The sequence below is a fragment of the Choristoneura fumiferana genome, chromosome 13 (genome assembly GCF_025370935.1).
Source record: "Choristoneura fumiferana chromosome 13, NRCan_CFum_1, whole genome shotgun sequence".
Lineage (NCBI taxonomy): Eukaryota > Metazoa > Arthropoda > Insecta > Lepidoptera > Tortricidae > Choristoneura > Choristoneura fumiferana.
Window position 1 is genome coordinate 6,697,081 of NC_133484.1, and position 26,671 is coordinate 6,723,751.

At 37.5% G+C, this 26,671-nt stretch overlaps 2 protein-coding genes across 5 annotated transcripts in view; one reads left to right on the top strand and one right to left on the bottom strand.

Moving 5' to 3' along the window:
• Nucleotides 1–12,221, top strand: LOC141433963 (heterochromatin protein 1-like). The gene is made up of 7 exons (XM_074096129.1): nucleotides 1–159; nucleotides 239–482; nucleotides 2,888–3,191; nucleotides 5,305–5,402; nucleotides 6,596–6,737; nucleotides 9,288–9,393; nucleotides 10,531–12,221. The coding sequence occupies exons 2-7, from the start codon at nucleotides 241–243 to the stop codon at nucleotides 10,605–10,607; spliced, it is 969 nt and encodes a 322-aa protein (XP_073952230.1). The 5' UTR covers nucleotides 1–159; nucleotides 239–240; the 3' UTR covers nucleotides 10,608–12,221.
• Eh (Eclosion hormone) overlaps nucleotides 11,330–26,671 on the bottom strand; it is a 21,698-nt gene continuing 6,356 nt past the window's right edge. For all 4 annotated transcript variants that reach the window (XM_074096131.1, XM_074096132.1, XM_074096130.1 and 1 more), the window contains exons 2-3: nucleotides 23,885–23,977; nucleotides 11,330–14,062 (exon numbers count right to left, since the gene is read on the bottom strand). In XM_074096131.1, coding sequence (XP_073952232.1) covers nucleotides 13,887–14,062; nucleotides 23,885–23,966 — 258 coding nt within the window. In that variant the 5' untranslated portion in view covers nucleotides 23,967–23,977 and the 3' untranslated portion in view covers nucleotides 11,330–13,886. The remainder of the gene's footprint in view (nucleotides 14,063–23,884; nucleotides 23,978–26,671) is intronic.

Sequence of the window (26,671 nt, forward strand, 5' to 3'; positions counted from 1 at the left end):
TCAGTTGAGTCAGTCAAGCAAGTGGCTCGCTGTCAGCTTTGCACGACGCGGCGTCTAACTTTGCTATTTTATGGATTTCCATTCCACCCGATTTGTGTTAATTTCAATCTCTAACGACTTCATTAACGTTAATTAAAAATACCACGTCTTAATTTCAAAGTAAGTTTAAATTTATTGTGATAACCGTAAGATGCTGCAAATTCGGTAACAAAATATTAACAAAGTTGTTTACTTTCAGAAATGGAAGAAGCCATCGAATCTCTCTCTGAAAGTTCGATGCAGGCTGGAGTAGACTTGAACTTCCAACCTAACCCTGAACCGGTACAGTCTATGGAAACTAACCAGATACCTCCGATAATTCAGACCGGCGTCACTGGCCCTCAGGGCGGGAAACACGAAGAGTTCTCTGTTGAAAAAGTCTTGGACCGTCGCATTAAGAACGGGAAAGTGGAGTATTTGTTGAAGTGGAAAGGCTACTCTAAGTAAGTTGATTGATTCTTGTTATTTTTTGTCTCTGTATTTACATCTTGTGGGTAGTTTCTTACACTTAAGAAGAAAATAATCTTTGATTCATATTTATTAAAATAAAATAAATACCGTGTGAAAGCTTAACACATTCATAACCACATATTGCTACACTTATAACCAGTGCAGCAATGTTCTGCTTTATAGCAAATACTGCCTATGAACAGTAGGTACTGAATGTGTTAAGTACTACTAATTGACTGACTACTGACTTAGTCTTAAACTCAGTAAAGCCAGTAGATCGGGCAATGGATAAACATACTGCTAAGAAGAGAAAAAGTCTTGGTGGCTTAGTGGTTTGACCTATTGCCTCTCGAGCAGAGGTTTCTGGGTTCAAACCCCGGCCCGAACCTCAGTGAGTTTTTCATAATTCATGTGCGTAATACATTTGACAGTTACCATGAGCTTTACGGTGAAGGAAAACATTGTAAGGAAACCTGCACACACCTGTGAAGTTACCAATCCGCATTGGGCCCACATGGGAACTATGGCCCAAGCCCTCTCATTCTAAGAGGAGGCCTGTGCCCAGCAGTGGGATGTAAATAGGCTGAGGTGATGATGATGATTTCTAAGACCAACATTAATAACTCAAGAGCAAATGCCTGCATTTTTCATAATATTCCTTCCCCATTTTAGAGGTAAATAATAAATTTGCTTGTGTACTTCTTATTCTTTGTTTTATTTTAATTATATGGGTGTTATATACAATGAAGAGTTTTACAATGTACCTAATACAATATTGTCTTCAACTAAAGATTGAACCTAACAACAAGCGTTTATTTATTTCACAATGAATGAAATGAAATTAAAATATTTGTCACAGAAGCGAGTCCATTACAATCAATAAATAATAATGTTGTATTAAATTAAATCAAATTGCAATTTAAATTAAATAAGCATAAAACTACAAATTAAGTTGAATCAAATTATAAATTATCCTTGTATAATGAGTTAAGTATCTACTAAATAAATTAAATTGAATTATTACTAGAAATAAAATTAAATTGTAATTATGTGTGTATGTAAGTTTTCGGACGTAAAGTAAGGTTCACTCTTACCAGATTTGACAAAATTATGTCATAACTAATATCATAGGTATATATTTTGTGACTTAATCACAAGTACTATATTTATTGTTAAATGCCAGGCCAGGCCATTTTAACAATAAATGTAGTCATGACTAAGTCACGAAATATACTCAGCGGCACAAAATTTTCCCAATTACCTATTACAGCATACATTTGAGGGCCATATTCTTTGCCACTCAGTATATATTAGTTATGAGTGCTAATCACTAAACCTAAAGTTTAACACATTAAATTATTCCAATCTAAAAAATTAGTTATTATTATAGGGTGGTGGCGTGGCACCATTCATGGACAGGAATCAATAATGGATTTTTACCGTTAACACAGACACTACTTTTTTTTGTAGTTTAAAATTGATGTCTGGAATAGTTTTCTTTTAAACAATGGGAATGCCAATAGCTGCATGACAATAGACAATAGGGTAAACCATCTACCCTGCATTTTGCCTTTTTGTGAATTTATCGTCGGGAGCGCCAAAGTTCACATACTCTTCGCTAGTCATACCGTAATTTTTTTCGTAATTTTTCTCACTGAAACCTTAAACTATAGGTTAAGTTAGGTTTGTTTTATAACAATTACTGGATTCAGAGTTATGACAGAAAAAAGAGTTATGACAAAAAATTATTCTGACAAACATTACATTCGGACTTAAAATAAGTATGCAAGCTGATATGGACCGTTATTATGTTCAATAGAGAATAGAGAATCTGTATTGTATTGTTTCTATTGTTCACACATACCTTTGTGTAAGGTGCAATTAATATTCAACCTGGAATGCATAATTATAGGTAGAACCTGTAAAGAGTGTACTTATGGCAAACTTACTGTTGCCCACAACCTCTGCCTGTTAAGACTTTGTTTATCGCTATCCTGTAAGAACTATGTAAATTTACAGATTGACAGATAGATAAACAGACAAATAGACAGCTGGATGACAAAGTGGTCCTATAAGGGTTTTGTTTTACCTACTGAGGTACAGAACCCTATGGGCCAGTACAGACGGACTGCATTCCAACTGCAACATAACCGCAACTACTGACTCCCCATATAATTCAATTGCAGCTAGTGTTCTTGAGTCTTGGATCTTTAATATTGTATTTATCTATAAAAGTATGTTTACCTGTTGCCTAGTAGCCATAGTAGAAGCTTTGCTTAGTTTGGGACTAGGTCAATTGGTGTCAATTGTCCCATGATGATATTTTTTTTGCAACATTTCAGCATTTACAGCATAAATATAATTAAATTTCACTATAATATGTGCTTTATACTTGTAGTGAAGACAACACATGGGAGCCAGAGGACAATCTCGACTGTCCGGAGCTGATATCAGCGTATGAGGAAGCTCGTACCAAAAGGGAACGTGAGGAAGAGGAGGCTGCCTCTACTGCTGCTGCTAATGCCGCTGCCGCTGCCGCTGCTACTGCCGCTGCTGCTGCCGCTGCTACTGCCGCTGCTGCTGCCGCTGCTGCTGCCGCTGCTGCTGCCGCCGCCGCTCCGGTTCCTGCGGAGACTGCGGAAGAAGGGTATACGACCAGGAAGAGGGGACGTCGAGGAGGGGACAAGAAAAAGAAGATTGAAGTGAGTTTCTTTATTGATAAAAGTTTATGAAAGGTTTTTCCGCCATCATTTATTTCATGGTTCATTTTGAAGAGATTTCAAATGACACCTTATATTAAAGTCGGATGAGTAGTCTAGATGCTACAGTGCAATATACGTAAATACAAACATACATAGACACTGGTAAAATCATTACTCTTCCATTTGGCTTTGCCATACTCAACTGAAAAATTTCTTACACATACATTTCTTAGTATGGTCATGGCCTACCAATTCCTACAAGGTATATTTAATACAAAAAAAACAGCAATAGATGGCACTACTATTAACATTTGTAAATTATAAAATGTGAATAAGCCGAATTAAGTAGAAATATTAAGATTAAAATAAAGACTAGCATATTTTAAAAGCACAACTTCACGTCAACCTTAATTCAACTCCTTAATTTGAAGATAAGAAACACCATAAAAATAATAAATTGAGAATACGAAAGTTAAGGCTACATGTGGCTACATTTCAGCTATGAGGCTTTCGTAGTGTTTTGCAATTGTGACGCTAGATGGCGAATAACCGGAATGCGCTTGCTGGGCTTGCCCCGGGCTTGCTCACATTCATCGAAACTATTTGAGAGAAACATGCCATTCTCTTCTAATGACGTAAATAAGACAGAGACATCATGCGTATCTCTAGTCGTGTAGGCTCAGTTGGTGAGCTTGTTGGTTGTTGTCAGTGTACCGTATCCTTAGTGTCTCACTAGATGGCAATACATATCGTGTTATTTGTGTTCTCACTGGTGCCATCTTTTGAAAATCGAAGGAAAGAAAAATAGCCAGTTGAATAGCCAGTATTAGGGTGATACCATTTGCTTGTACTAGGTGGTGTCTCTGTTATATATGTACTCTGTGGTATGGTCGAGTTTACCACTCTAAGGTAAATACATATTAATGACATAAAAATTTGTAACGCTTATAACGACAAAGCCTATTTTCACTCACAAGTCAATATGAAAATCAGCCTTATTGTTTTATTTCTGAAGTAGGAACTGTCATTAAAATTGGGTCGAATAGGATCTGATTTGGAAAAATATTTATTTGTTTGAAGCTAACCATAACTTAATGTCGCTTATATTATCTACTTTGTGATGTCGCTAATAACATAACCACCTAGTACAAGCAAATGGTATCACCCTAATACTGGCTATTCAACTGGCTATTTTTATTTCCTTCGATTTTCCAATAGATGTCACCGGTGAGAACTCAATTAACACGATACGTATTGCCATCTAGTGAGACACTAAGGATACGGTATACTGACAACAACCAACAAGCTCACCAACTGAACTGAGTCTAGACGAGTAGAGATACGCATGATGTTTCTGTCTTATTTATGTCGTTAGAAGAGAATGGCATGTTTCTCTCAAATAGTTTCGACGAATGTGTGCAAACGCGGCGCATTCCGGTTATTCGCCATCTAGCGTCACACTACGAAAGCCTCATAGCTGAAATGTAGCCACATGTAGCCTATACTTTCGTATTCTCAATTTATTATTTATGGTGTTTCTTATCTTCAAATTAAGGAGTTGAATTAAGGTTGATGTGAAGTTGTGTTTATAAAATATGCTCTAGTCTTCATTTTAATCTCAATATTTCTACTTAATTCGGCTTATTCACATTTTATAATTTACAAATGTTAATGGTAGTGCCATCTATTGCTGTTTTTTAGTATTAGATATAGCTTGTAGGGGTTGGTAGGCCATGACATAACTTAATGTCTTCTAAAATTAGTCCGTCCAGACGACGCCACTGAGCACTTGTAGCTTCCTACTTTTACGTTGCGGAGTGCGTTGCGTTTGTCCTAATATTAGTAAGGATTAGTAAAGATAGATATCTCAATTTAATCTAAATTGAGGCCGTATTGCCTAACGTTTCCGACGCAAGCGATCGCAATCAAATGACAGATTTCGCATTCAAAAACTGTCATTTGATTCCGATTGCGAGCGTCTGATACGTTAGACAATACGGCATGTGGCCAGTAAATTTGAAAAAGGCTTAGAACTATATTTCCAAAATATATTTGTTTCAACTCAAGTTTAATATTAACAGTAAAGTTCATTTATTTTGTTTTTGTATTACAGGAAATTGAAAAACCGAGAGGATTAGAAAGAGGTCTACCTCCAGAAAGAATCCTAGCTGGTCAACTGTTCCATGGCACCCTTTACTTTCTGGTCAAATGGTAAATATCTTTCTTAAAAAAATAAAATTATAAAGTATGTATCGACTGGCCGCCGACTACGAGTATCTGGCCACATTTTTAGTCGGCGACTGATTGGCAAAAGTTCGCCGAACATTCGGCATAACGCTGGCCCTTGCGGTGCCTAAACAACTCTTGATGAGAGTGGGGTGAGATTGTCTACACCATTTCCGTGCTTCTCAAAAGGTGCCATCATACTCGTAATTTCATTTTGCACCTTCCAGTTGCAGATTCGACACTTTATGTATAACTTTCTGGAAATTATACTAATGAAGAGCACTAATTGTTTGTCTAACTAACACAACAATCAGATGATTTTGCAGTTTGTCTTGCTTGTTTGCTATGATATTGAAACACGTTGTGTAGCAAGTAAAACCATAACCACCGAAGACCACGCCAAAATTTACATTGGTAATTGCGATGTATGTAAATCGTGTTTGTTTCTCTTTTGTACGTTAGTAATTATAGTAGTTTATGCAACTGCTACGTAATAAGGGTCGATCCTTAAAACACGAGTGTAGAAATAAAAGGATCACATGAGTGTTTTAAGGCCTAATTACGTACAGTTGCAAACATTATTTTATCTACACACATATTATAAGTACTCTAAGATGCGTTCAGAAACAACAAATGACCTGCATTGCATACTGACTTGTTCTACAAGTCATAAAGCCATAGGTGTTAAACTATTGTAATAAATAAATTGAAACAGTTACAGAAATGTTTTTTTATAAACTGTAAACAACAACATAGCAATAAAAAACAGCAAACAAATTGACAGCAGTAATGGCGGCACGACAAATTCCTGTCATGAATGTTTTTTTAAAGACATAGACAAATCAGTAAAGTACTTATTCTTATGTCGCTCGAGATCAAATTGTCGTGCGATTTATGTTCAAAAACATACCAAAGTGACATTTTTAATCGAGACCCATTTAAAGTGTGTCGATTTTGACAGCTGTTCCTAATTTGAAACTCATTACAGTACTATATTTGATACTGTAATGAACATTACTTTACTGTTGTTACCTAATACCACAGACAAGAAAGTTGTCTTAGTAAAATCGGTTGTTTAATGCTGGTCATTGTCAACGGTTTTTGAACGCATTATAGAGGACTTATGATGCATACTAAGATACATACTTACCTAGTTATTATTTGATGTTTGTTTTCAGGGAAGGCTGCACAGAGTTCGATGTGGTACCGGGACATGATCTAGGGGAGGCCTACCCTGACTTTGTCATCAAATATTACGAGCGTTGTGCGCCCTTCAGTGTTAGACACAAAGTGGGCAAAGTGCCCAGGATAGCTCCCGAGGTAAATTCACTCTATATTGTAAAAAACCGGCCAAGTGCGAGTCGGACTCGCGCACGAAGGGTTCCGTACCATTGTCTATACAACATTAGACATTAGCAAAAAAACGGCTAAAAAATAAATTTTGTTGTATGGGAGCCCCCCTTAAATATTTATTTTATTTTAATTATTTATTTTAAAGCGATAATACAACTAAAGATTCTGTGAATATTTCAAGCGTCTACCTGTTGTCGTTATTAATATCAAGCAAAAAACGGCAAAACAATCACGTTTGTTGTATGGGAGCCCCCCTTAAATATTTATTTTATTCTGTTTTTATTATTTGTTGTTATAACGGCCACAGTAATACATAATCTGTGAAAATTTCCAGTGTTCGGCACGCGCTCGGCTGACGCTCGGACTATACCTCGTTTTTTTTCGCATTAGAAAAATGGTTAACAATGTTGAGTCTTTTTTTTTATTCGACTGAATGGCAAACGAGCAAGTGGGTCTCCTGATATCATGGTAAGAGATCACCACCACCCATAGACACCTGCAACACCAGGGGGATTGCAGATGCGTTGCCAACCTAGAGGCCTAAGATGGGATACCTCAAGTGCCAGTAATTTCACCGGCTGTCTTACTGTCCACGCCGAAACACAACAGTGCAAGCACTGCTATTTCACGGCAGGATTAGCGAGCAAGATGGTGGTAGCAATCCGGGCGGACTTTGCACAAGGTCCTACCACCCTGCAATTTTTATGGAAAAACGTTTAAAAAATATACTTATGATAAGTACCACAAGAATATAAATGATCATTTATATACTTGCTGCTTGTTACATATTTGCTTTGAGTTATTTTTCAAAAGCGTTTTTCCATAAAAATACTCGTCAATACCGCTTTCCTTCTTTCTAATGCTAAAAAAAGCGAAGTATAGCTCGGCTCTGTTTGTTCGCGGGAACGCCCGAAGTTTGCCGAATGCTAACGGAATTAGTCACCACAACTATAGTATAGACCTTATAGGCTTAGAGCTGCTCAGCGAGCTATGGAGAGAGCTATGCTCGGAGTTTCTCTACGGGATCCAATCAGAAATGAGATACGTAGAAGAACGAGGGTTACCGACATAGACAAGCGAATTAGCTCACTGAAGCGGCAAAGGACAAGCCATATAGCACGAGAATAGATTGACGTTGGGGCCGAAAATGAAGACCGCGGATTGGCTAGCGCAGCGTAGGACATCCACCATCGAGATGGGCGGATAACCTGGTTAAAGCTGCGGGTTCACGGTGGATGCAGGCCGCATCCAACCGAAAGCAACTGGAGGTCTATGGGGGAGGCCCAACAGTAGATGGCCTTCGGCTGATATGATGATGAATTGATGATGGTTGCCAGCATTCACTGAACTAAAATAATTTACTTTGCTCACCCGCAACTTTATGGTAGGTACGTTTATGCAAAAAATGTGTGTTTATGCAGCTCCACCACTTCCACACTGTAAGAACACACAAATCCAACTAGTACCACCACTACACTACCCTGACGCCTTTCGAACTCGATCAGAGCTCATCCTCAGAGCAACACAACTGATCACCATTCTACCAGTGCCCTATTTCACGAAGCTACAAGTTACAATTTACAAGCGGTAGTCTTTGTTTAACAGTATGCATTGAAATGAGACTACCGCTTGTAAATTGTAACTTGTAGCTTCGTGAAATGGGCCTCGGATGTTAGATGTTCAATATATTATTTAAAATTATCATTCACTGGTTAAATAGATATTATGTGTTCTCTGTTTTTTATTTGTGTATGCGTAGGTATGTTTATTTACATGTAGTTTATATGTAGTCTATTGATATTGATATGTATTAGTTTATTGTTTATTTATTGCTTTGTATTAGTGTGTACCCATATATGCATGTGTAGGTATTTATTTATTTATTTTTGATGTATTGTTTAGGTTAATTAATCGAAAATACAAACTGAGACATGGATGCACAGAAAAACCAGAATCGAACCCAGTTCCTCAGCAAACAATTTGATTGCTTAGTAGCGACATCTCTTGTCTGGGTGAGCGGTTGGTTCCGAAAGAGTGTGGCGTCTCTCGATGAGAGCGGAACATAGATGTCGCTAGTGCTGCTGCATAAGTAGCGTAGTAGAAATAAGCAACCTGAGATATGTATGCATAGGGGTTATAGCACGCAGCACGGATTGCTGAGGACCTGGGTTCGATTCCCAGCGCTGGTCTCTTTTTCTGGTTTCTCTGTGCATCCATGTCTCAGTTTGTATTTTCGATATGGTTTCACGGGATCGAAAAATACAAAAAGACTCCAAAAAACCAATCATAGGTTAATTCAAATTTTTCGATCCTTTTATCTTTCCATTGTAGTGTCTACTCTTGTTTCTGTTGTCCTTTGAATCGTTCAAAGGTCAACTGGAAGAGATCCCTTTAAGGGATAAGTTCGCCTTTGTACATCTCTCTCTCTTGTTAATTGTAATTTTCATATGTTTTATGTACAATAAAGAGCTACAATACAATGCAAAATACAATAATCTCAACTTGTATAAATTCCAGCTACCCCCTACTCCGACACCTTCACCACCACCCGAGGACAGGGAACCAGAGAGCACTCCCATGGACACTTCGACCCACGAAATGCCGTCCCATCATGCACCCGCAGGTATTTTACCTGTCTTTTATTCCAATTATTGTAAAAATAGTCTTCTTTTATTATTATTTTTTGACGACCGGATAGCCGAGTGGTCAGAGAACCTGACTATGAAGCTTGAGGTCCCGGGTTCGATCCCCGTTGAGGGCAAATATTTGTATGAATATTACGAATGTTTGTTCTCGGGTCTTGGACGTTTAATATTTATTTAACCCTTAATAAGGCCCCATTAATTGCAGCATGCTACCACACAATCAAAAGCAGCTATCAAATACATATCTGACAAAGAATATTTTAAGGCTAGTCTTATTTTCAACAATTACAATGGAAATTGTGACGTATAATGAAATTACTAAGGTTCAGTTTCCAAGTCAATGCAAGTGGTCGCTAAATCACTCTACCTACCTTATTAAGGGTTAAGTATGTCTATTTGTCATTTACAGTTTCTACCGCCTTTTCTTATAACAGTTATTCCTTATTAATTCACAAGACTGCATAGAACAAGTTGGCAAAGGCCTTCTCCAACAGTATTTATAAACTTACCTATCCTAGTGAGTTCTCGCGTACTTTATAAAGAACAAATTAACACTAAGAATAACGGCCGAATGTACTATAAAGTACAAATAGTTAATTGAATAAAGAATTTTAAGGATTTTTTCAGGTGGTAGGACCTTGTGCAAGGTCCGCACGGATTGCTACCACCATCTTGCTCGCTAATCCTGCCGTGAAGCAGCAATGCTTGCACTGTTGTGTTTCGGCGTGGAGAGTAAGACAGCCGGTGAAATTACTGGCACCTGAGGTATTCCATCTTAGGCCTCTAGGTTGGCAACGCATCTGCAATACCCCTGGCGTTGCAGATGTTTATGGGCGGTGGTGATCTCTTACCATCAGGAGACCCACTTGCTCGTTTGCCATCCAGTCGAATAAAAAAAAAATTTAAGAATTTTGATTAATATCCAAAATATTATTTCCGGTGACCCGCATCTTAAGTACCACATCTTTTAAAAAAAGCTAACGACAGCAGGATTTAACGAATTTCAAAAGAAAACTACGACAGCTTAGTAGGCTTTGCAAGTTAACGAGTGATATTTGATCAAAACTTAATATAGAAATGCTGCACATTAGTATGAACACAATTTTTTATTTTAGACCCTGCCCCTATGGACCCACCGCCCGAGCCTATGCCAGAAGATGCGCCACAGAGTATGGAAGTACCAGTTAACTAATCCTCACTATGTTATGTAATGACAAATTATTTGTAGATTTAAGTTATATTATATATTACCTCTTTGTTCTTACACTGTAATGTGTTATGATTACAATTTTTTTTTGTCGTGCACGGACCTATATTGAAGTGGATGGCAATGTACGGTGACGGCACATTTTGCGTACTTATGGTTCGGCGGGGTTAATATAAAATACCCAAATTTCATCATCATCATTATCAGCCCGAAGACGTCCACTGCTGGACAAAGGCCTCCCCCTTAGAACGCCACAATGAACGACAACTCGCCACTTGCATCCACCGGTTTCCCGCTACTCTCACGATGTCGTCAGTCCACCTGGTGGGAGGCCTGCCAACGCTTCTTCTTCCGGTTCGTGGTCGCCACTCGAGGACTTTTCTCCCCCAACGGTTATCTGTTCTTCGAGCGATGTGGCCTGCCCATTGCCACTTCAATTTGCATATTTAACATAATTAGGTATGTTATGTTTCCTTACCCAAAATGTTAAGTTTTAAACTGAAAAATCGCCTCATGTGCGTCATGTCTTTAAGTCGACATTGACATAATACGCCTTGATATTTTTAGAGCACGGGTGAAAGCCATAAAAAAGTCGGATAAAGTGTATGAAAAACGAGCGTGTCAACAATTTTTCAATACTTTATCGGCACATTTCAGTTTAACATTAAATTCTGTTGTTATTTTATATTATCAGGAAACAGGTAGTATTTTAATTACTTATTCAGAGACTCACAATTCAGCTTTGCGCTTTTATAAAACGTAACCATCGCGTGGTACTGCTGGTTTAGGGATACAATTTTGTCTAAAATTCAATTTGGATGTGCTTGATAGGCGTCATCCACTTGTATACAGGTTCGTGAACAATGACTAATCATATTTTGCGATGACACAGTTTGAACTTTTATGAATAAAGGTGTTAAAGTATAGGCAAGAATAGACTGAAAAGTTAAAGAAACTTTTCTGCTTTTGCAATAAAATGACGCGTAATACACAAAGGAGGTTCTAATATGTTCGCATGTGTGTATTTTTTGTCTTATATATCATATCATTGAATTAGGTTGGTTGGTTGGTTTTTTAGAAAAATATTGCTCTGTCCATTGGAGGACAATTTTGCCAGTGTCTAGTAGGTTTTGCCGTTGTATGGTAAAAAAAATGTATAAAACGTAATATGAGAGGTAATGGTGGATGAAAGTTGACAGTGCGAATCCGATCTACAAAATAGTCTATAATTAGTTTTTGACTTCTTGATACATAGAATCATGACAATCTTTGCCTAATAACCTGTACTACTTATATTATAACACTACAGGGTAACGCTATGTAAGCAAATGTTGATAGTAACTTGTCACTTCATTTATACATAGGTAATAGATTGAAAACGGCAATAATTAAACCAATAGCGTGGTTTACACTGTAACTTTTACAATTACTTTTGACAAAATTATCAAAAATTATAATTATTTTTTGTTTTGATAACTTACAATGATAATAAGTTAAAACGATAAAAAAGTCAAAACAAATCGGATTTGTTGCTATATTCTTGTACGTTAGTAATTATATGATTAAGGATTGAAATAAAATACAGTTTTAAGTAAGTAAGTATATTTGTTTTATTACATTATCCCTGTAATAATTAAAAAAATAACCATAACATTGCATTATAAATAATAGTATAAAAGCCTATAAATTAAAATTCACTAAATCTATATCTAAACCCAGTTTAAACCTACAAAAATAGTGCAAGTTGCATTACATTGCGAGGCTGTAAAACAAACAAGTATAAAGTCGTCAATGGTAAACCCCCCGCCGCTATGTAATGCAACTTGGACGTTCTTTCTTGTAGGTTTAAACTGGGCTTAACGGAATGTAATACTTTGGCAAGATTTCTTTAATTATCTACTACTTGAATATGTTGAATGCATGAACACGACATGAAAAGCGAAACTGCTCATCACTGGATAATTGCGTTCAGTGTATCCACATCGAATTGAGCCGCGGATTCACTTGAGCAGTGTCAGACCGAGTATATTGAGCTATACTGAGGCTGCTCCAATGAGTACGCGGCTCACGGTTCCGTTGAGCGCTAAACACTCGACAAATATGGTTCGGCTGGTGGTGATTTTGCCTCTTAACGCAGCGTTCGGTTGAGTCAGCGTCCATTTGCGCTGCCTCGGCTCAATGCAGCCGCTCAACCCGAAGCTCGAGGGGTATAGATCAACGACTCAGGACGTGTGTCTCATGCAGTCTACACGATTGCCAAGTCTGGGCTAGCGTTCCCAAGCTAAAACGCGTGGATAGCGTAAAACACTAGTTCTAGACAAGAAAAGATTAAAGGGCTGATTCACCATCCATGGATTAGTGTTAATTGACGGTTAAATGTGATGCCGTCTCCGTCTATTCGAACAAAACAAACGGAGACGGCATCACATTTGACCGTCAGTTAACACTAATCAATGGATGGTGAAACAGCCCCTAAGTCTAAGGCTGTAAAGTAATGCCGTCTTTGTTTATTCGGACAAAACAAACAGACGGCATCACTGATATCCGTCACTTAAACTTAGTCAACAAGACAAGTGGTGAAACAGGCCCTTAGTGTACAAAACTGAACATTACGTCTAGGCAACTGATATATTGTTTCAAGATTACTCGCTTTAGTTCCTTTCTTATAGAACCAATATATTTTTTTTACTTCTAAAGGAACTACTGCGAATTATCCATGTTTCAGATTATGACGCAACATGTGCTACTAAAATGACCTGTAATTTATCAACTTTTTTAATGCTTTTTTACCTATGATTGACAAATAAACGTTTATGAATTTGAAATTCTGATACGTTGTTGTGGGCCTAATGATGTAGAAGAACTAGAAATACCGCTGCTCTAGTGAAGTATGGGTTTTGATCAGAGATCAAAATACTGGTGGGACAAGCAAGTTCCAAGCTGGTCCTTGTTTGGCGGCTTGTAACGGCTGGGGTGCCTTATACCTACTACGACGTGAAAAGTTCGAACTTCGTATCTTGCCGTCTCGCTGACGCTTATATTATTTAATACGAGAGTGAGAGGGACGGTACGATACAAACTTGGATTTTCATTTTTCGTAGCAGCGCCCCTGGTGAACACTTAGCTTTAGCAAGCGTGTAAAACATGGCATTACATTTAAGTATACTATCTATCTACACGTAATATCTGTGTAAAGTTTGCTCCGTAAGCCGTCTGAGTGCCACTTCTAGTCATGTTTATTATGTTCCTAGTCCAATTATTCTATTAGAGTTTGTTAATATATCTTTCAATGGAAGCGTAGTTTTCACAGTCCGGGATAACGTGGCCTCGCATCTTTATGCAGGTTTGACCGCAGAGTGGCCCGTCGAACCAAGCTCCAAGCATTTTCTTGCATTGGGCGCAGTTTTCTATGCAGATATCCATCCGCTCGAACCCGGAGGCTGAAATAAAAAAGGCATATTTATATGTCCAGGCTTCTCAGCAGGCATACAAAGTTAAGGATCTATAAAACTGTCGTAAGACCTGTCCTTATGTATGGCTGTGAGGCCTGGACACTAACACAAAAAAAGGAATATCAACTCCTTGTAGCGGAAAGGAAGGTCTTGCGTAAGATCCTGGGACCTGTCAAGAGGGACGACGGCACGTGGAGGATCCGTAAAAACATAGAGATCCAGGAGCTGGTGGCTGAACCCAACATTATCGGCGTAATAAAATCACACAGACTTCGTTGGTTCGGCCACCTACTACGAATGGGAGAGGATCGGGCTGCCAAGAGAGCGTACGTGGGACGACCGAATGGTCGCCGCCCGGTTGGGCGACCCAGGTACCGCTGGGAGGACAGTGTCCAGGTGGATCTGCGAAGTCTTCAAGTCGATGACTGGCAAGAGGCTGCGCACGATCGGGACAGATGGCATGCTCTCGTTTCGGAGGCCAAGACCCTCTTTGAGTCCCTGAGCCAAATTAGTTAGTTTTAATATTAAAATGAACAGTTTAAATAAGTTTTTGGTACTAATATTACAAAAGTTTGTACAGATGTTTGAATGTTAGTTATTAATCAATCACGCAATAACGGCTCGACTGATTTTCATAGTTCCCGCGGCATAGCAATAAACGAATGATTTGCAGACGAAGTCGCGGGCAACCGCTGGTACTTATTTAAAAAAAAAACTGTAAAAATGTAAAGCGTTATTTCCTAGTTGTAGCGCGATAGTTCTTCGTGCCATCGCTGCATCGTGTTTTCACGAGTACAGTCATCTCCATTAGTATCTGCCACAGCGGAGCGTGAAAAAATATCTGACACGTCCCACCGGCCCCAGAAACAGAGTCGTATCATATATTTATGCACACTTTCTTGTGTCAGATATTGTTGTTGGAGACTGTACCTACCCACGTGTCGTATTCTGACTCATTTGCCAAAGTTTCATCCATCAGTATCACACCACCACTTAGGTCTCTCGGTCAGTGGCGTAGCTATCGTATGGCCAGGTGGTGCAGTGCACCAGGGCCCCGGACCCCAGGCCGGGGTCTTCTAACCTAAGCTTTGAAAAGAGAGGAGCATAAAAGAAAAAGAGAAAAAATCTTGTGAGCAGGCTCTAGCCATTTTTAGGGTTCCGGAGCCAAAATGGCAAAAACGGAACCCTTATATAGTTTCGCCATGTCTGCCTGTCTGTCTGTCCGTCCGCGGCTTTGCTCAGGGACTATCAATGCTAGAAAGCTGTAATTTTGCACGGATGTAAACTATGCCGGCAAAATGGTAGGTACAATAAAAAAAAAAAAAAAAAATTTTTTTAGTCTACCCTCATAGACGTAAAGTGGGGGTGATTTTTTTTCTTTTTCAACCCTATAGTGCGGGTTATCGTTGGATAGGTCTTTTAAAACTATTAGGGGTTTGCTAAGACGATTTTTGGATTCAGTGATCTGTTTGCGAAATATTAAACTTTAAAGTGCAGATTTTCATTAGAATCGAGCGTCCCCCCGCCCTTTAAAATCTAAACCGGTGGGTGCAAAAATTTGAAAAAATTCAGGATGGTAGTAAGTATATCAAACTTTCAAGGAAAACTATAACGGTTAAGTTTGCTTGAGAATTATTAGTAGTTTATGAGTAAATAGCAGCTTAAGGTATAAAATATACCTGAACTTGGAAGATTCCGTACGAGTATAAAATACGAAATCCTTAGAAAAATATTACTTAATTTTTTCGTAATGGCTACGGAACTATATTTTGGGCGTGTCCGACACCACAAAAATGATTTTGAAGGCCAATAAAAGTTACATTTTACGTGGAAAGAGGGGTGATGGCCAGATTCTTTTTCTATGCACCGGGGCCCTTGCCCTTGTCCACCTAGCTACGCCACTGCTCTCGATCCTAAGAATGAATTTATGAACTTAAACTTCACTTCAGAAAATATCCCAAGCACCACCTAAGTGCTTTTTATCAATTCATGACATATTTTGCGTGTCACGAAACCCATTCTTATGCCTGTGCGGACCCACTCGGACCTTCTTTTGTCCGAAATATTAAACAAAATCATTCCGTCCCTCCGGAAAGGACACTTCAGATACTCGTAGGTATGGCTTTAGAAAGGTCCATGCGAAATACCTACTCATCTACTCTGAAACTTCCGAACTCGCTAAGCTCTTCGCGCCGACCGGGTTTACTCAACCATTATACATTATTACGCAAAGAAAACTTCGCAATCCTACCACAATAAGGTGAATTATTAAAATACTTGCCCGAAAGAAAAAAGCGTTCACAGTTTATCGAAATTAATTTCAGCGAAAAAACACATAGGTAGGTAGGTACTTAAGTAAAATGCTGACAAAGTTGAGGGACTTACGACGAGAATGTTTAAGCTTATTATTTTTTGAAATTTCTTACGATGTTACTTAATTGTATTGTTTGGTCCGGGGACAACGAACACGTGTCAGGGTCTCCCTTGCCAGATTATGCTGAGCTCTGATGTTTGTGACACGACCTGCCTTTGCGAGGTCAAGTGTAAGCGGTTAAGGTGAGATTGCGTAACAAAACATACTTACGGCGAAAGTAAACCGATCAAATCCGCGGATTGGGGTCATTGCCTTTGTTCGCACACGCCTCTTCTATGAGTGCTTTCCATTTGTTTACACGACATCATTTTACGATTCTTTGTGAAATCTGCAAATTGTTCCTTGAATTTTGACTATGAAATCACTTATTGTCTGCCTATACTTAGAGCATGCGGAAAAACGAATTATTACTACAACCCACATGCAACTCCGTTATTCTCGTGTTTAGCAGAATTATATTTTGTCCCCACTGATGTATTAAACAGTTTAATTCATCAGTGTCTGTCCCATTAACTAATTTACAAGTGTCTCATTAAAAAATCTTAGTAAGGAAAGTTTGGTTAGTAAAACAATCTACGCCGCACATGGGCAGGGCAGGATTTGGAGCAATGAAGAAGCGAAGGTTCCTAAGGAAAAAAAATACGACGAAAAAATGTTTTTTTTTTGTGAAGGATTTTTGTTCCATATAGACACCAGGGATGTAGCTCCGGATGCTTTTCCCTAAATCATGCCCTGCACATTAGGCATGAAAATCAATGTAAGTGGAGATAACAGTACCTTTATGTTTCCTATACGTCACAGTACATAATTTTAGTTATTAGCTGTTTCTACCAACGTTTACACTTTGGTAAGTATATCATTAGATTGTATACGTAACTACCACTGGCCCTCTCAATTAACCTCTGAAAGCGCATTCCTCCAACACTAAACGAGATATTATTAAAATTTTATTTAAAACACACATGAATATAAAAATCACCATATTCAATCGCAATAAATCGCAAGCCGTTCGTGCATTTCCAGATGTATAGTAAAGTTCCATAAAGACATGCCATCCCAAGATACTTTAGAAAATTTGTTCAAAGTTCGATAACCGAAGCTACACAATACCAGGAGAAAATTAAAGAACTCCCTAAAATATCTCTTTTCCACCCCATGAGGCAGAATGTAATGTAAAAAACCGTACTCGCCACTACTTTACTGGCAGAATACCCCAATAAGTTTTCTTCTAGCATTTTATGAGACCGTAACACTCTCTTCGATTGGATTATTTGGTAATATTTCGTCTGCGGTATATGACAGCTTAATACTCGGTAAAACGATAACACGCTTTGAAAATAGGGTTAGATAGTTTATTGGTATATCTCCTTTGGGGTTTTGACCCCTTACGTAAAAAGGGAGGTGATATAATGACGTTAACGCCTGTCTGTCTGTTTGTATGTCTGTGGCATCGTAGCCTACAAATGGACCAACTTCAATGCGATTTTTTAAGGTGAAAGCAAGTTACCTTGCGGTTCTGTGAAGACCTAACAGTTGCACATCTTAAGGCAGGTAGCTAGAGTTAAGTACTATCATTTTCCATTGTGACACAAAAATTAATCATACATTTGTATGGAAAAATTAATAGTAATTCTAACTACTTGTGTTAACGTGTGCCACTTTTTAATCTTCACCCAGATATGTTTAAATAAAATCGTTTCAGCCGTTTTTAGACATCGAACTTTGGTTAGTTAGATTTGTTATTTCATCCTAAGAACAAATCGCGTTCTTGAAATTCTTTATATATTTAATAACCCATAAAGAATGACCTTCGTGGGTTTCGACAGTCTATCTATATTTAAAAAATATCTAGAAATGTTTGTCATTTATTATTACAAAAGATTTTACGATTTTGGGCAATATGTATGACTCATCCGCGACCGCGACTCCTGCGCAACCGAATTGTGTTTGTCAAGCTTGGTCGCTCTAACAATTTTCATTTCTGTTTTTCCATGTCGAATTTTAAGTATCAACTGGGCAAAAACTGCCATTCGATAGCGGTAAAAAATCCACGAAAACCGTTAATTTTCTCAAATATAATCGAAAATTAAATAACAGAGGTAGTTTTGTAATATCTCGCAGAGTTTCACCTTTAACAAGCGTTATTTTTACGGATGGATCAAGTTATGGTTTTTGCAGGTGGTAGGACCTTGTGCAAGGTCCGCCCGGATTGCTACCACCATCTTGCTCGTTAATCCTGCCGTGAAGCAGCAGTGCTTGCACTGTTGTGTTTCGGCGTGGAGAGTAAGACAGCCGGTGAAATTACTGGCACTTGAGGTATCCCATCTTAGGCCTCTAAGTTGGCAACGCATCTGCAATCCCCCTGGTGTTGCATTTGTCTATGGGCGGTGGTGATCTCTTACCATCAGGAGACCCACTTGCTCGTTTGCCATCCAATCGAATAAAAAAAAAAAAAAAACTCGATGGCAGCGAAGCCTTCAAGGACGAGGTCCGTCTGGAATCTAGAGCAGCCACACTCTTTCCACCATCTCTAAGCTAGTCTATGCTACTACAAATTACTTAAACATGAGTTTCATTCAAGAAATAACGTCAGATTTTGACGAAGATTTTTAAAATTAAAATTAAAATTATTGAAATCAAGTGATTTTTTGTGAAAAAATTGATTAAGTAGACGTCTAGTTAACACGAACGACTTATAGATAAATGTGTTATTGATTCGATCCAGTGAGTATTTATTCAAGAATTTTGATGAACTCGGTTTGTTTACACGTTCCATAAATTGGATTGGCATAACGTATTTATAGAAGGCAGTGTTCTGAGAAATTCTAATTATCTAGTTTGTCAGTTAGCTTATCAGAAAATATTGAACACGAAAGTATTTTTCCTTTTGTAAATTAGACAAAAAATATCAAATATAATCCAGTTAAAGGCCGACCAGGAATATAAAGAACCTGACGCAGCACTTTTACGTTACGTTTTATATTGCAACATTCTTTACACTTACTATGTTATGATACCTACCAGTCATATTGACAGCAGTGTCGGTGATGTTATTTAAAGGAATATTATTTAATCCCTCAGACTATTTCTATGACAAATACATGACATAAAGGTACATTGTGAATTATTTTCCTTCCAAGGCTATGGATAATCTTCAGCATTTTAACGCACAAAAACACAAAATAAGACTTTAAAATACCACCCGCAAACAACGTTAAACTTTGACAGCAATAGACAGATGACATTTGAATTTAGTGTTACCAGTGCAAGAAATTAGTTCTATTGGTTTTCCGCAATATCATCATCCCAGCCTATATACGTCCCACTGCTGGGCACAGGCCTCCTCTCAGAACAACGCTTCATCATCTTTGTCATTATTTGATTGATTGACTAACTTGTACTAAAATTAAGTACTTACTCCGTGTGACCAGACACGTGTCAACACATACGTTTTGAAATCAGTTAACGCTTAGGAAAACGCCTGCAATCAATTTAGCATGAAATCATCTCAAGTAATTTACACCTCTTTGAAGATGCATGAGTATGGATATTGTAAGAAACTGCATGATTCACCTAACGCAATCAATAAGTAAATGGTTATTTAACTAACTGTAAGTATAGATTCTTGAGAAACATGACAATGTAACATGGTGTCATTCACGTGGCTTATAGGTACAGACAGACAATAGAAACATTGGTAATACCCAATCACTAAATAAAAAGATACACTCTTGTATTTTAATTTTGTGTGACTGAGTGAGAGTCAAGACTTTTTTTGAGGTCCAAGAACGACAATTTAGGTTAAAAAAGAACAGTTTCTTCTTCTTCTCTTTTAAAATATGGCTTTTCTGTCCTAATTAATAGGACAACTTTGCCAGTGTCAAAGTAAACTCTCTTTGAGAGGGACGTTGTACGGTGGTTGTAGGTTTTGCAGCATGATAGTCAAATTCCAGAAACCAAGTGGAGACAACTTGCGCGTTAAAAATGTCAGACACGAGAGCAATATAGAATTTTGTGATCACTGTTCACTGTTAAGGTTAATCGCCGCATAAAACACTATCAAAATTATACTTCAACTAGCCAAAGAAACAGAAATAGAAAAATTAGATATTGTTTACATCCGCCATGTTCGAATGCTACAAATCGAATCAAGAACAGTTTAATAAGGAATAAGTATTTGAGTTGATGTTGACGCTGCGCTTCGCTTCCGCCTTAGCCTTCTAAACCTAAACTATCCGAATCGTTTCTGCTCTGAAACGTCTTCCTCGTTTGCTCCGCTCGCTCGCTGCCAGCGAGGCACCAAAAGTTGGTGTCTGGTGCTTCGCTGACAGCGAGCAAGCGAAGCGAGCGAGCAAGACGTTTCCGGGCAGAAGCGATTCGATAGTTTAGGTTCTAAGGCTAAGGCGGGAGCGAAGCGCAGCGTCAACATGAACTCAAATACTTATTTCTTATTAAACTGTTCTTGATTCGATTTGTAGCATTCGATGTTTGTTTTTTTTTGTAACAGCACGCGCGCTGTTGGTTTCGCAGTTCTAACCTAACCTAACCTACTTTTCTACTATACCTACCCTCTACTAGATCTACCCTCTCTTACGTTCGCGGAACCTGATCTACTACTTCATACAAATAGCTCGCAAGTGCATCTTTTTAGGTATTTTGACCATTTGGTATTTCAAATGTTGGTGTATCAAACTTAGGTCTCATAGCTGTTGATATTTAAAACATTAGACATTTACTCCAATAGGTATTTTAAACTTAGGCGTAATTCGTAGGTTAGGTGTTAGTTGCTTAGGTATTTAAAATAATTAGGTTTTTCGATTTTAGGGATTCTGAACGTTGGTTATATTACGTTAGTTTTTTTTAATTTTAGACATTGCCATACGTACCCCAAATTTAACCTTTAAAAATATACATAACTTTATTTTCAACTTCTGCATTGCATTTTCCCGGAACTAGGAAATGATCAAAATTTTACTAGGGCTTGACGGGCAAACGGGTCTTCTGAGAAAACCTGACCAAGGTTACCCAAATCTACGAGTCGGAGTCGGCAATAGTCGATAGAACAAAGCTTTATGTCTACGCTATAATAAGAGCAAAAAAGACGACGACGCGTCGGCAGGTGTCGGCAGAGCCGATCCGAGTCGAAACCTGCCTTTTCCACTCTTATTGCGTGGACGTACCTAAATGATTTTTCTATCGGCTTTGCCGAATTCGCGATAGAACACACGTGACACGTGTTCGATGAATGTTCATTATTTTTTTCCCCTTGTTTTTTATATTAGTCATCACATACCTGCGTGTCTCAGGATTCGAAATTAATTTTGGAGCCGGATTTTGTGAAGTTGTGTTATGTTTAATTAATTAATTTTATTTACTGTCTGGTCCCTGATGAATCATACCTTGAACCGAAAACTTTTATCGTATTGCATCCAAATTTATGAATATAATAAGTACAATACAATGACTATAGTTCACCACAATATAGTAAGCACTAACTACTATACTACTACTACTATAAATAGGTAAGTACTATAAGTTTGTAAGTACAAGTTTTATACCTAGTTATTTATATGCTAGTAGAAGATGATTTGATTCATGTTCATTACCTTCAGACAGTCGGCAAGATTGAAAATTCTGTTACGTGAAAGTTTTCGATATTTTTATACAGTTGCAGATAAGTATGGGTTTAAATTAAATTCCGCGTCCAATGAAAAAAATAATTTCCGCAAATTCTACTTAGACTAAGTATTCAAATACTAGTTTGTCATATAATTAAAAATTTAAATAAGAGTTGAAAATGTTATCAAAATGCACATATCGGAATTGGCGATCTCATTGAAGCAATATTGATTTATCTAGCTACTGATCAAAGTAAATTAGCATTGCACACGTCAGTCAATGAGTCACCTATCATGAGAACCGTAATTGCTATGTAATATCAATAATATTTTATTCTGAGTAAAACGGAAAATCTATGAATTGGATTTTTCGTATCTTTTTTTATGCTTATTTTAAGATACGTGACGCGAGAAATACTTAACTATTACCTACATTCATGAATAGTTTCCCCATGTGCCTACGCAACCGCATTCTTCTACGTTTTAACTGTCAGAAATACCTGATTTTGATTAGTATACGGAAAACACGGAAAATATTGCGGGAAATTTTAATTTTGGTAAAGCCTACATAATGTGGTGAATTGGCATATAGGTATGGAATATCCCGTATTAGTAGAACACATAATGATTTTCTCTACGCATACATGATGAGGGGAAATATACAAAACCTGCCAGTTGTGTAGGTGTCAGGGGCGTGGCACCGTAACAACTCGATTCCCACCAGGTTGCCTAAACATTTTAAGTGAAGACAGTGATGTGATGCTGATGATGTGATGATACACTAACTGTGAGTTGTTGCATCTGAGGACACACCTAACTCAAGCTGCTCTCTTTCTCTGAGTTGCCTAACAAAAATGTTCATGCCACGCCACCGGTAGGTGCAACAAGTTTTTTAGCATTTCATAATCAATAAAACACAGTAAAATTGTCTTTATCATATTGAAAATTATACACTAGGTATCCTGCCATTCTGATACAGATCTTGATTCATACGATTGTCAAATGGAAAATTTATTGGACCATCATGGATATTATGAAAGAAATGTTAAGTGACGTCATTTTGGAATAAATTGTTTCACTCATAAACTTCCGCGTGAATTATATCGCGAAAAGAAATAAAAAAAACGATACGTAAGGCGCCGGCGCCTACTAGCTGGCTATGACGCGCGGGCGCACCAACCTGGCCCGAACTACTACGAAGTGCAAAATTCGAATTTCGTATTGCCGTCCCTCCGACGCTTTTATTATTTAATACGACGGTGAGAGGGAAGGTATGATACGAACTTCGATTTTCGAGTTTCGTAGTAGCCCCATGCTACGGAAAGCGCCGATGATGAGTTCTCTGAATGGATTCACTAAGTCTGCATTATTTATAAATTTTTATAATTGGTTATAAGAGAAATGATTTAGATGTAGGTATAATGTAAGTATTAATAAAATTAACTACACTAAATTGTCTTAGGTTAATAAGTAATTTAATTATATAAGTGTTTTGTATGTTTAGCTAGTAATAGAGACATGGTGTAAGTCTTTATTATAAATAAAATACATAAAAATAGTTTTAGGTACGTGACAAAAAATAAAAAATAAGGGGCCTCATTTAGGTAGGTTTTAAATAAATAAAATTCAGCTGAATATGAAAATCGTGTGCTGCGCTCGTAGGTACAGGTGCACAGAAAAAAAAGGCCTAACCAAAGAGTCGACATAGTGTCTTACATTTTTGTTGGGGTTGCCAACAAGTTGACACTAGATGGTTTATACTAGACAGTTGATAAGGTTTAAAGAGTATCCTTGATTATGTATATAGTAGTAGCTTACCAATAGCAGGGTTGCAGGTTATGTACCCCAGGTTGACCAGGAAAATAGCGAAGAGCAGGCAGGCTGTGAGTTTTCCGGACATTGTCACGTAGTCTGTAAAATTAAAGATTCTTTAAAAATAGTAATTTTCATTTTTATCACGTTTGACGATAGACCTAAGTAAGAGTAGTTCTATTGCCGTTTGATCGCTATGCTGGCTGGCGTGCAGTTGGTAAATCTCAAGGTGGGCAGCTGGTAGTTTGCACCCGTGGCAGCGCACCACCCCCTTCACAGGAGGAAAAGAAGCACTAGCACTGTCTATACCCTCTTTGCACGCCACACTATCAGTATCCTGCTACATTTATTGAATAAATGAGCCACATTGAGAGGGAACTCTCTATGAAGCGATATTTAATTTCTTTTGGGACAATTTAAATTTATTACTTTCTTTTTAAAGGCTGACCAGAATTATAAAAACCTCGCCATATTGCGGAAAACCAGTAGAACTAGTTTCTTGCACTGGTAACACTAAATTCAAAGATCCTTCCTGTCTATTGCTGTCAAAGTTTAACGTTGTTTGCGCGTGGTATTTTAAAGTGTTATTTTGTGTTTTTGTACGTTAAAATGCCGAAGATTATCCATAGCCTTGGAAGGAAAATAATTCACAATGTATAAAGTATTTTTCATAAAAAAAAGTCCGAGGGATTAGACAATATTCCTTTAAATATCATCACCGACACTGTTGCCAATATGACTGTGGTAGGTATCGTATAGTAAGTGTGAAGAATATTGCAATATAAAACGTAGAAGTGCTGCCCTCGCGTCAGGTTTTTTATATTCCTGGTCAGCCTTTAGTTATAGCTCATTTCTTTAATATAAGCGTCAAGACACTGATAGCGTTTAAAGCGCTAGTAGAAACTACCCGTAATGACAGAAATAGAACGTTTCGTAATAGTCTGTTAAAATTAATTGGATTGTTACGTAAATACAATACCATGATTATAATACCATATTTGTAATTAAATGAATAAATGATAAATGAAATAATGTAGTCAAACAAACTGATTCATGTACAGTCAAGGAAACTGAATCAAGTATAGTACGATTACTTGGAGTTAACACGTGACAGATGGGCGTGCCTTCAGTCAATTTTCAACTTTGAGGTCATACAAATAAAATAGTTTTTACATAATCTGTAAACGTGTATGACGTCAAAGTTGAAAATTGACTGAAGGCACGCCCATCTGTCAAGTGTTAACTCGAATTAATCAAACTGTACCAGGGTGGATCCTTTTCATTCGCTATGATTTATTTGGTAGATGTAAGGATGTAAAGAATTTTCTTCAAAAATTGCCGTCCTATAATAAAAAAAATACCCTCGTTGAAGTGTGTGCATGTCGCATGTGCACTATGATTGTTCGAGGCGCCAATTGAAAAATATTATGCCAGCAAAATGCTGCCGTTACTTTTTATAAATACTCTAGATAAAGTTTGTAATTCGTTAAATAGGGCCCTGCGCTTTTCTGCACAAACGAAGATTGCTGATCGAAATTATTATCTTACACAGATAGGAGCCCAGGAATTTTCTATTGGATTTAATTGATTGTAATAAAAAAATCTACCGTTATATTAGGGTATCAGACATTAAAAACTCTGCAATGTTATTTAACGATTAAATTACGATGTGTGGACGTCATGTGTAATTATAGTTGTTGGACAAAAATGCAAAAGTTTCTTTGTTTATTGTCTTTGTTAGAAGTCAAAGGTACTGATAAAAGGTAAAATAAAGATCATTTTTCTCGTTCTTAAGACCCGCAAAGGAAACTTAGTCTGAATATTTATAGTTCAAATAGCTTTGTCATTATTGTAATACTGACATATTTGAACGTAAGCGATAGTTAAGTGCATTCATAATGTGTAAAGGATGGACAGAAATAAACACGTCAAGTGTCATTCAAAAGGATCGGATTCTTTAGAAAGTATAATTATACATTAAGACCCGTTTTTATTGCTGTCAAGTGTACAAGGAAAATAAGCCCGCGGTTTATCCCGGCCATTGCCACTAACTGGATGTTATAAATACCTGATTCGAGTTAACTTTTTATATTTGGTAACCAGTTTTGTGGTCCACAGCAATTTCTATCCTAAAAATAAATTGAGATGTAAACATAAATAGTCAGACGAAAATTTAAAATCACTATCAAACTTTAGAAATAATACTTCCCGATTTTGTATTTAATTTTATGGTGTTTCAGTCAAGTTTTGTTTTACTTAAATTAAGTAAGTTTTATTTTAAGAAATGCTGGGATCTGGGGTCACGCGTGCTTGTCAATACACTAACCCGAATAGTTTGCTGCATACGCGACGAATTTTCTCAATGGGTTTTCGATACAGTTGATATTGTAATTTGCGAATCTTAACAGTGTATTTAAGTAAAAAAAATTACCCACGCTATTGTCAAGTTAGTCATTATTACTGTGTATTGTTTTGTGTTTCTTATTACTGAAATAAGAAAAACTGTATTTTATTTCTGAAAAGCTGTCTTGCAACGCAGCGGAGAAATACTGTTTATTATTAATTCTTAATATCTTAAAAAAATCTAATAAAAATACGAAATGAATTCAGCTTCATAAAAGAAGATTTACACCTTCACCCATGCCTAACCCATGCCATAAAGATTTCTAGAGTACTTCTCTAAAGCGTATAACGATTAACATTTCATTACCCACGACGGAACGGAGAAAGTATGCGTTTAGGGTGAGAAGTTGTTTGTTTGTTTTAGTGAAGGCCTTTCGAACCCTCCAGAAA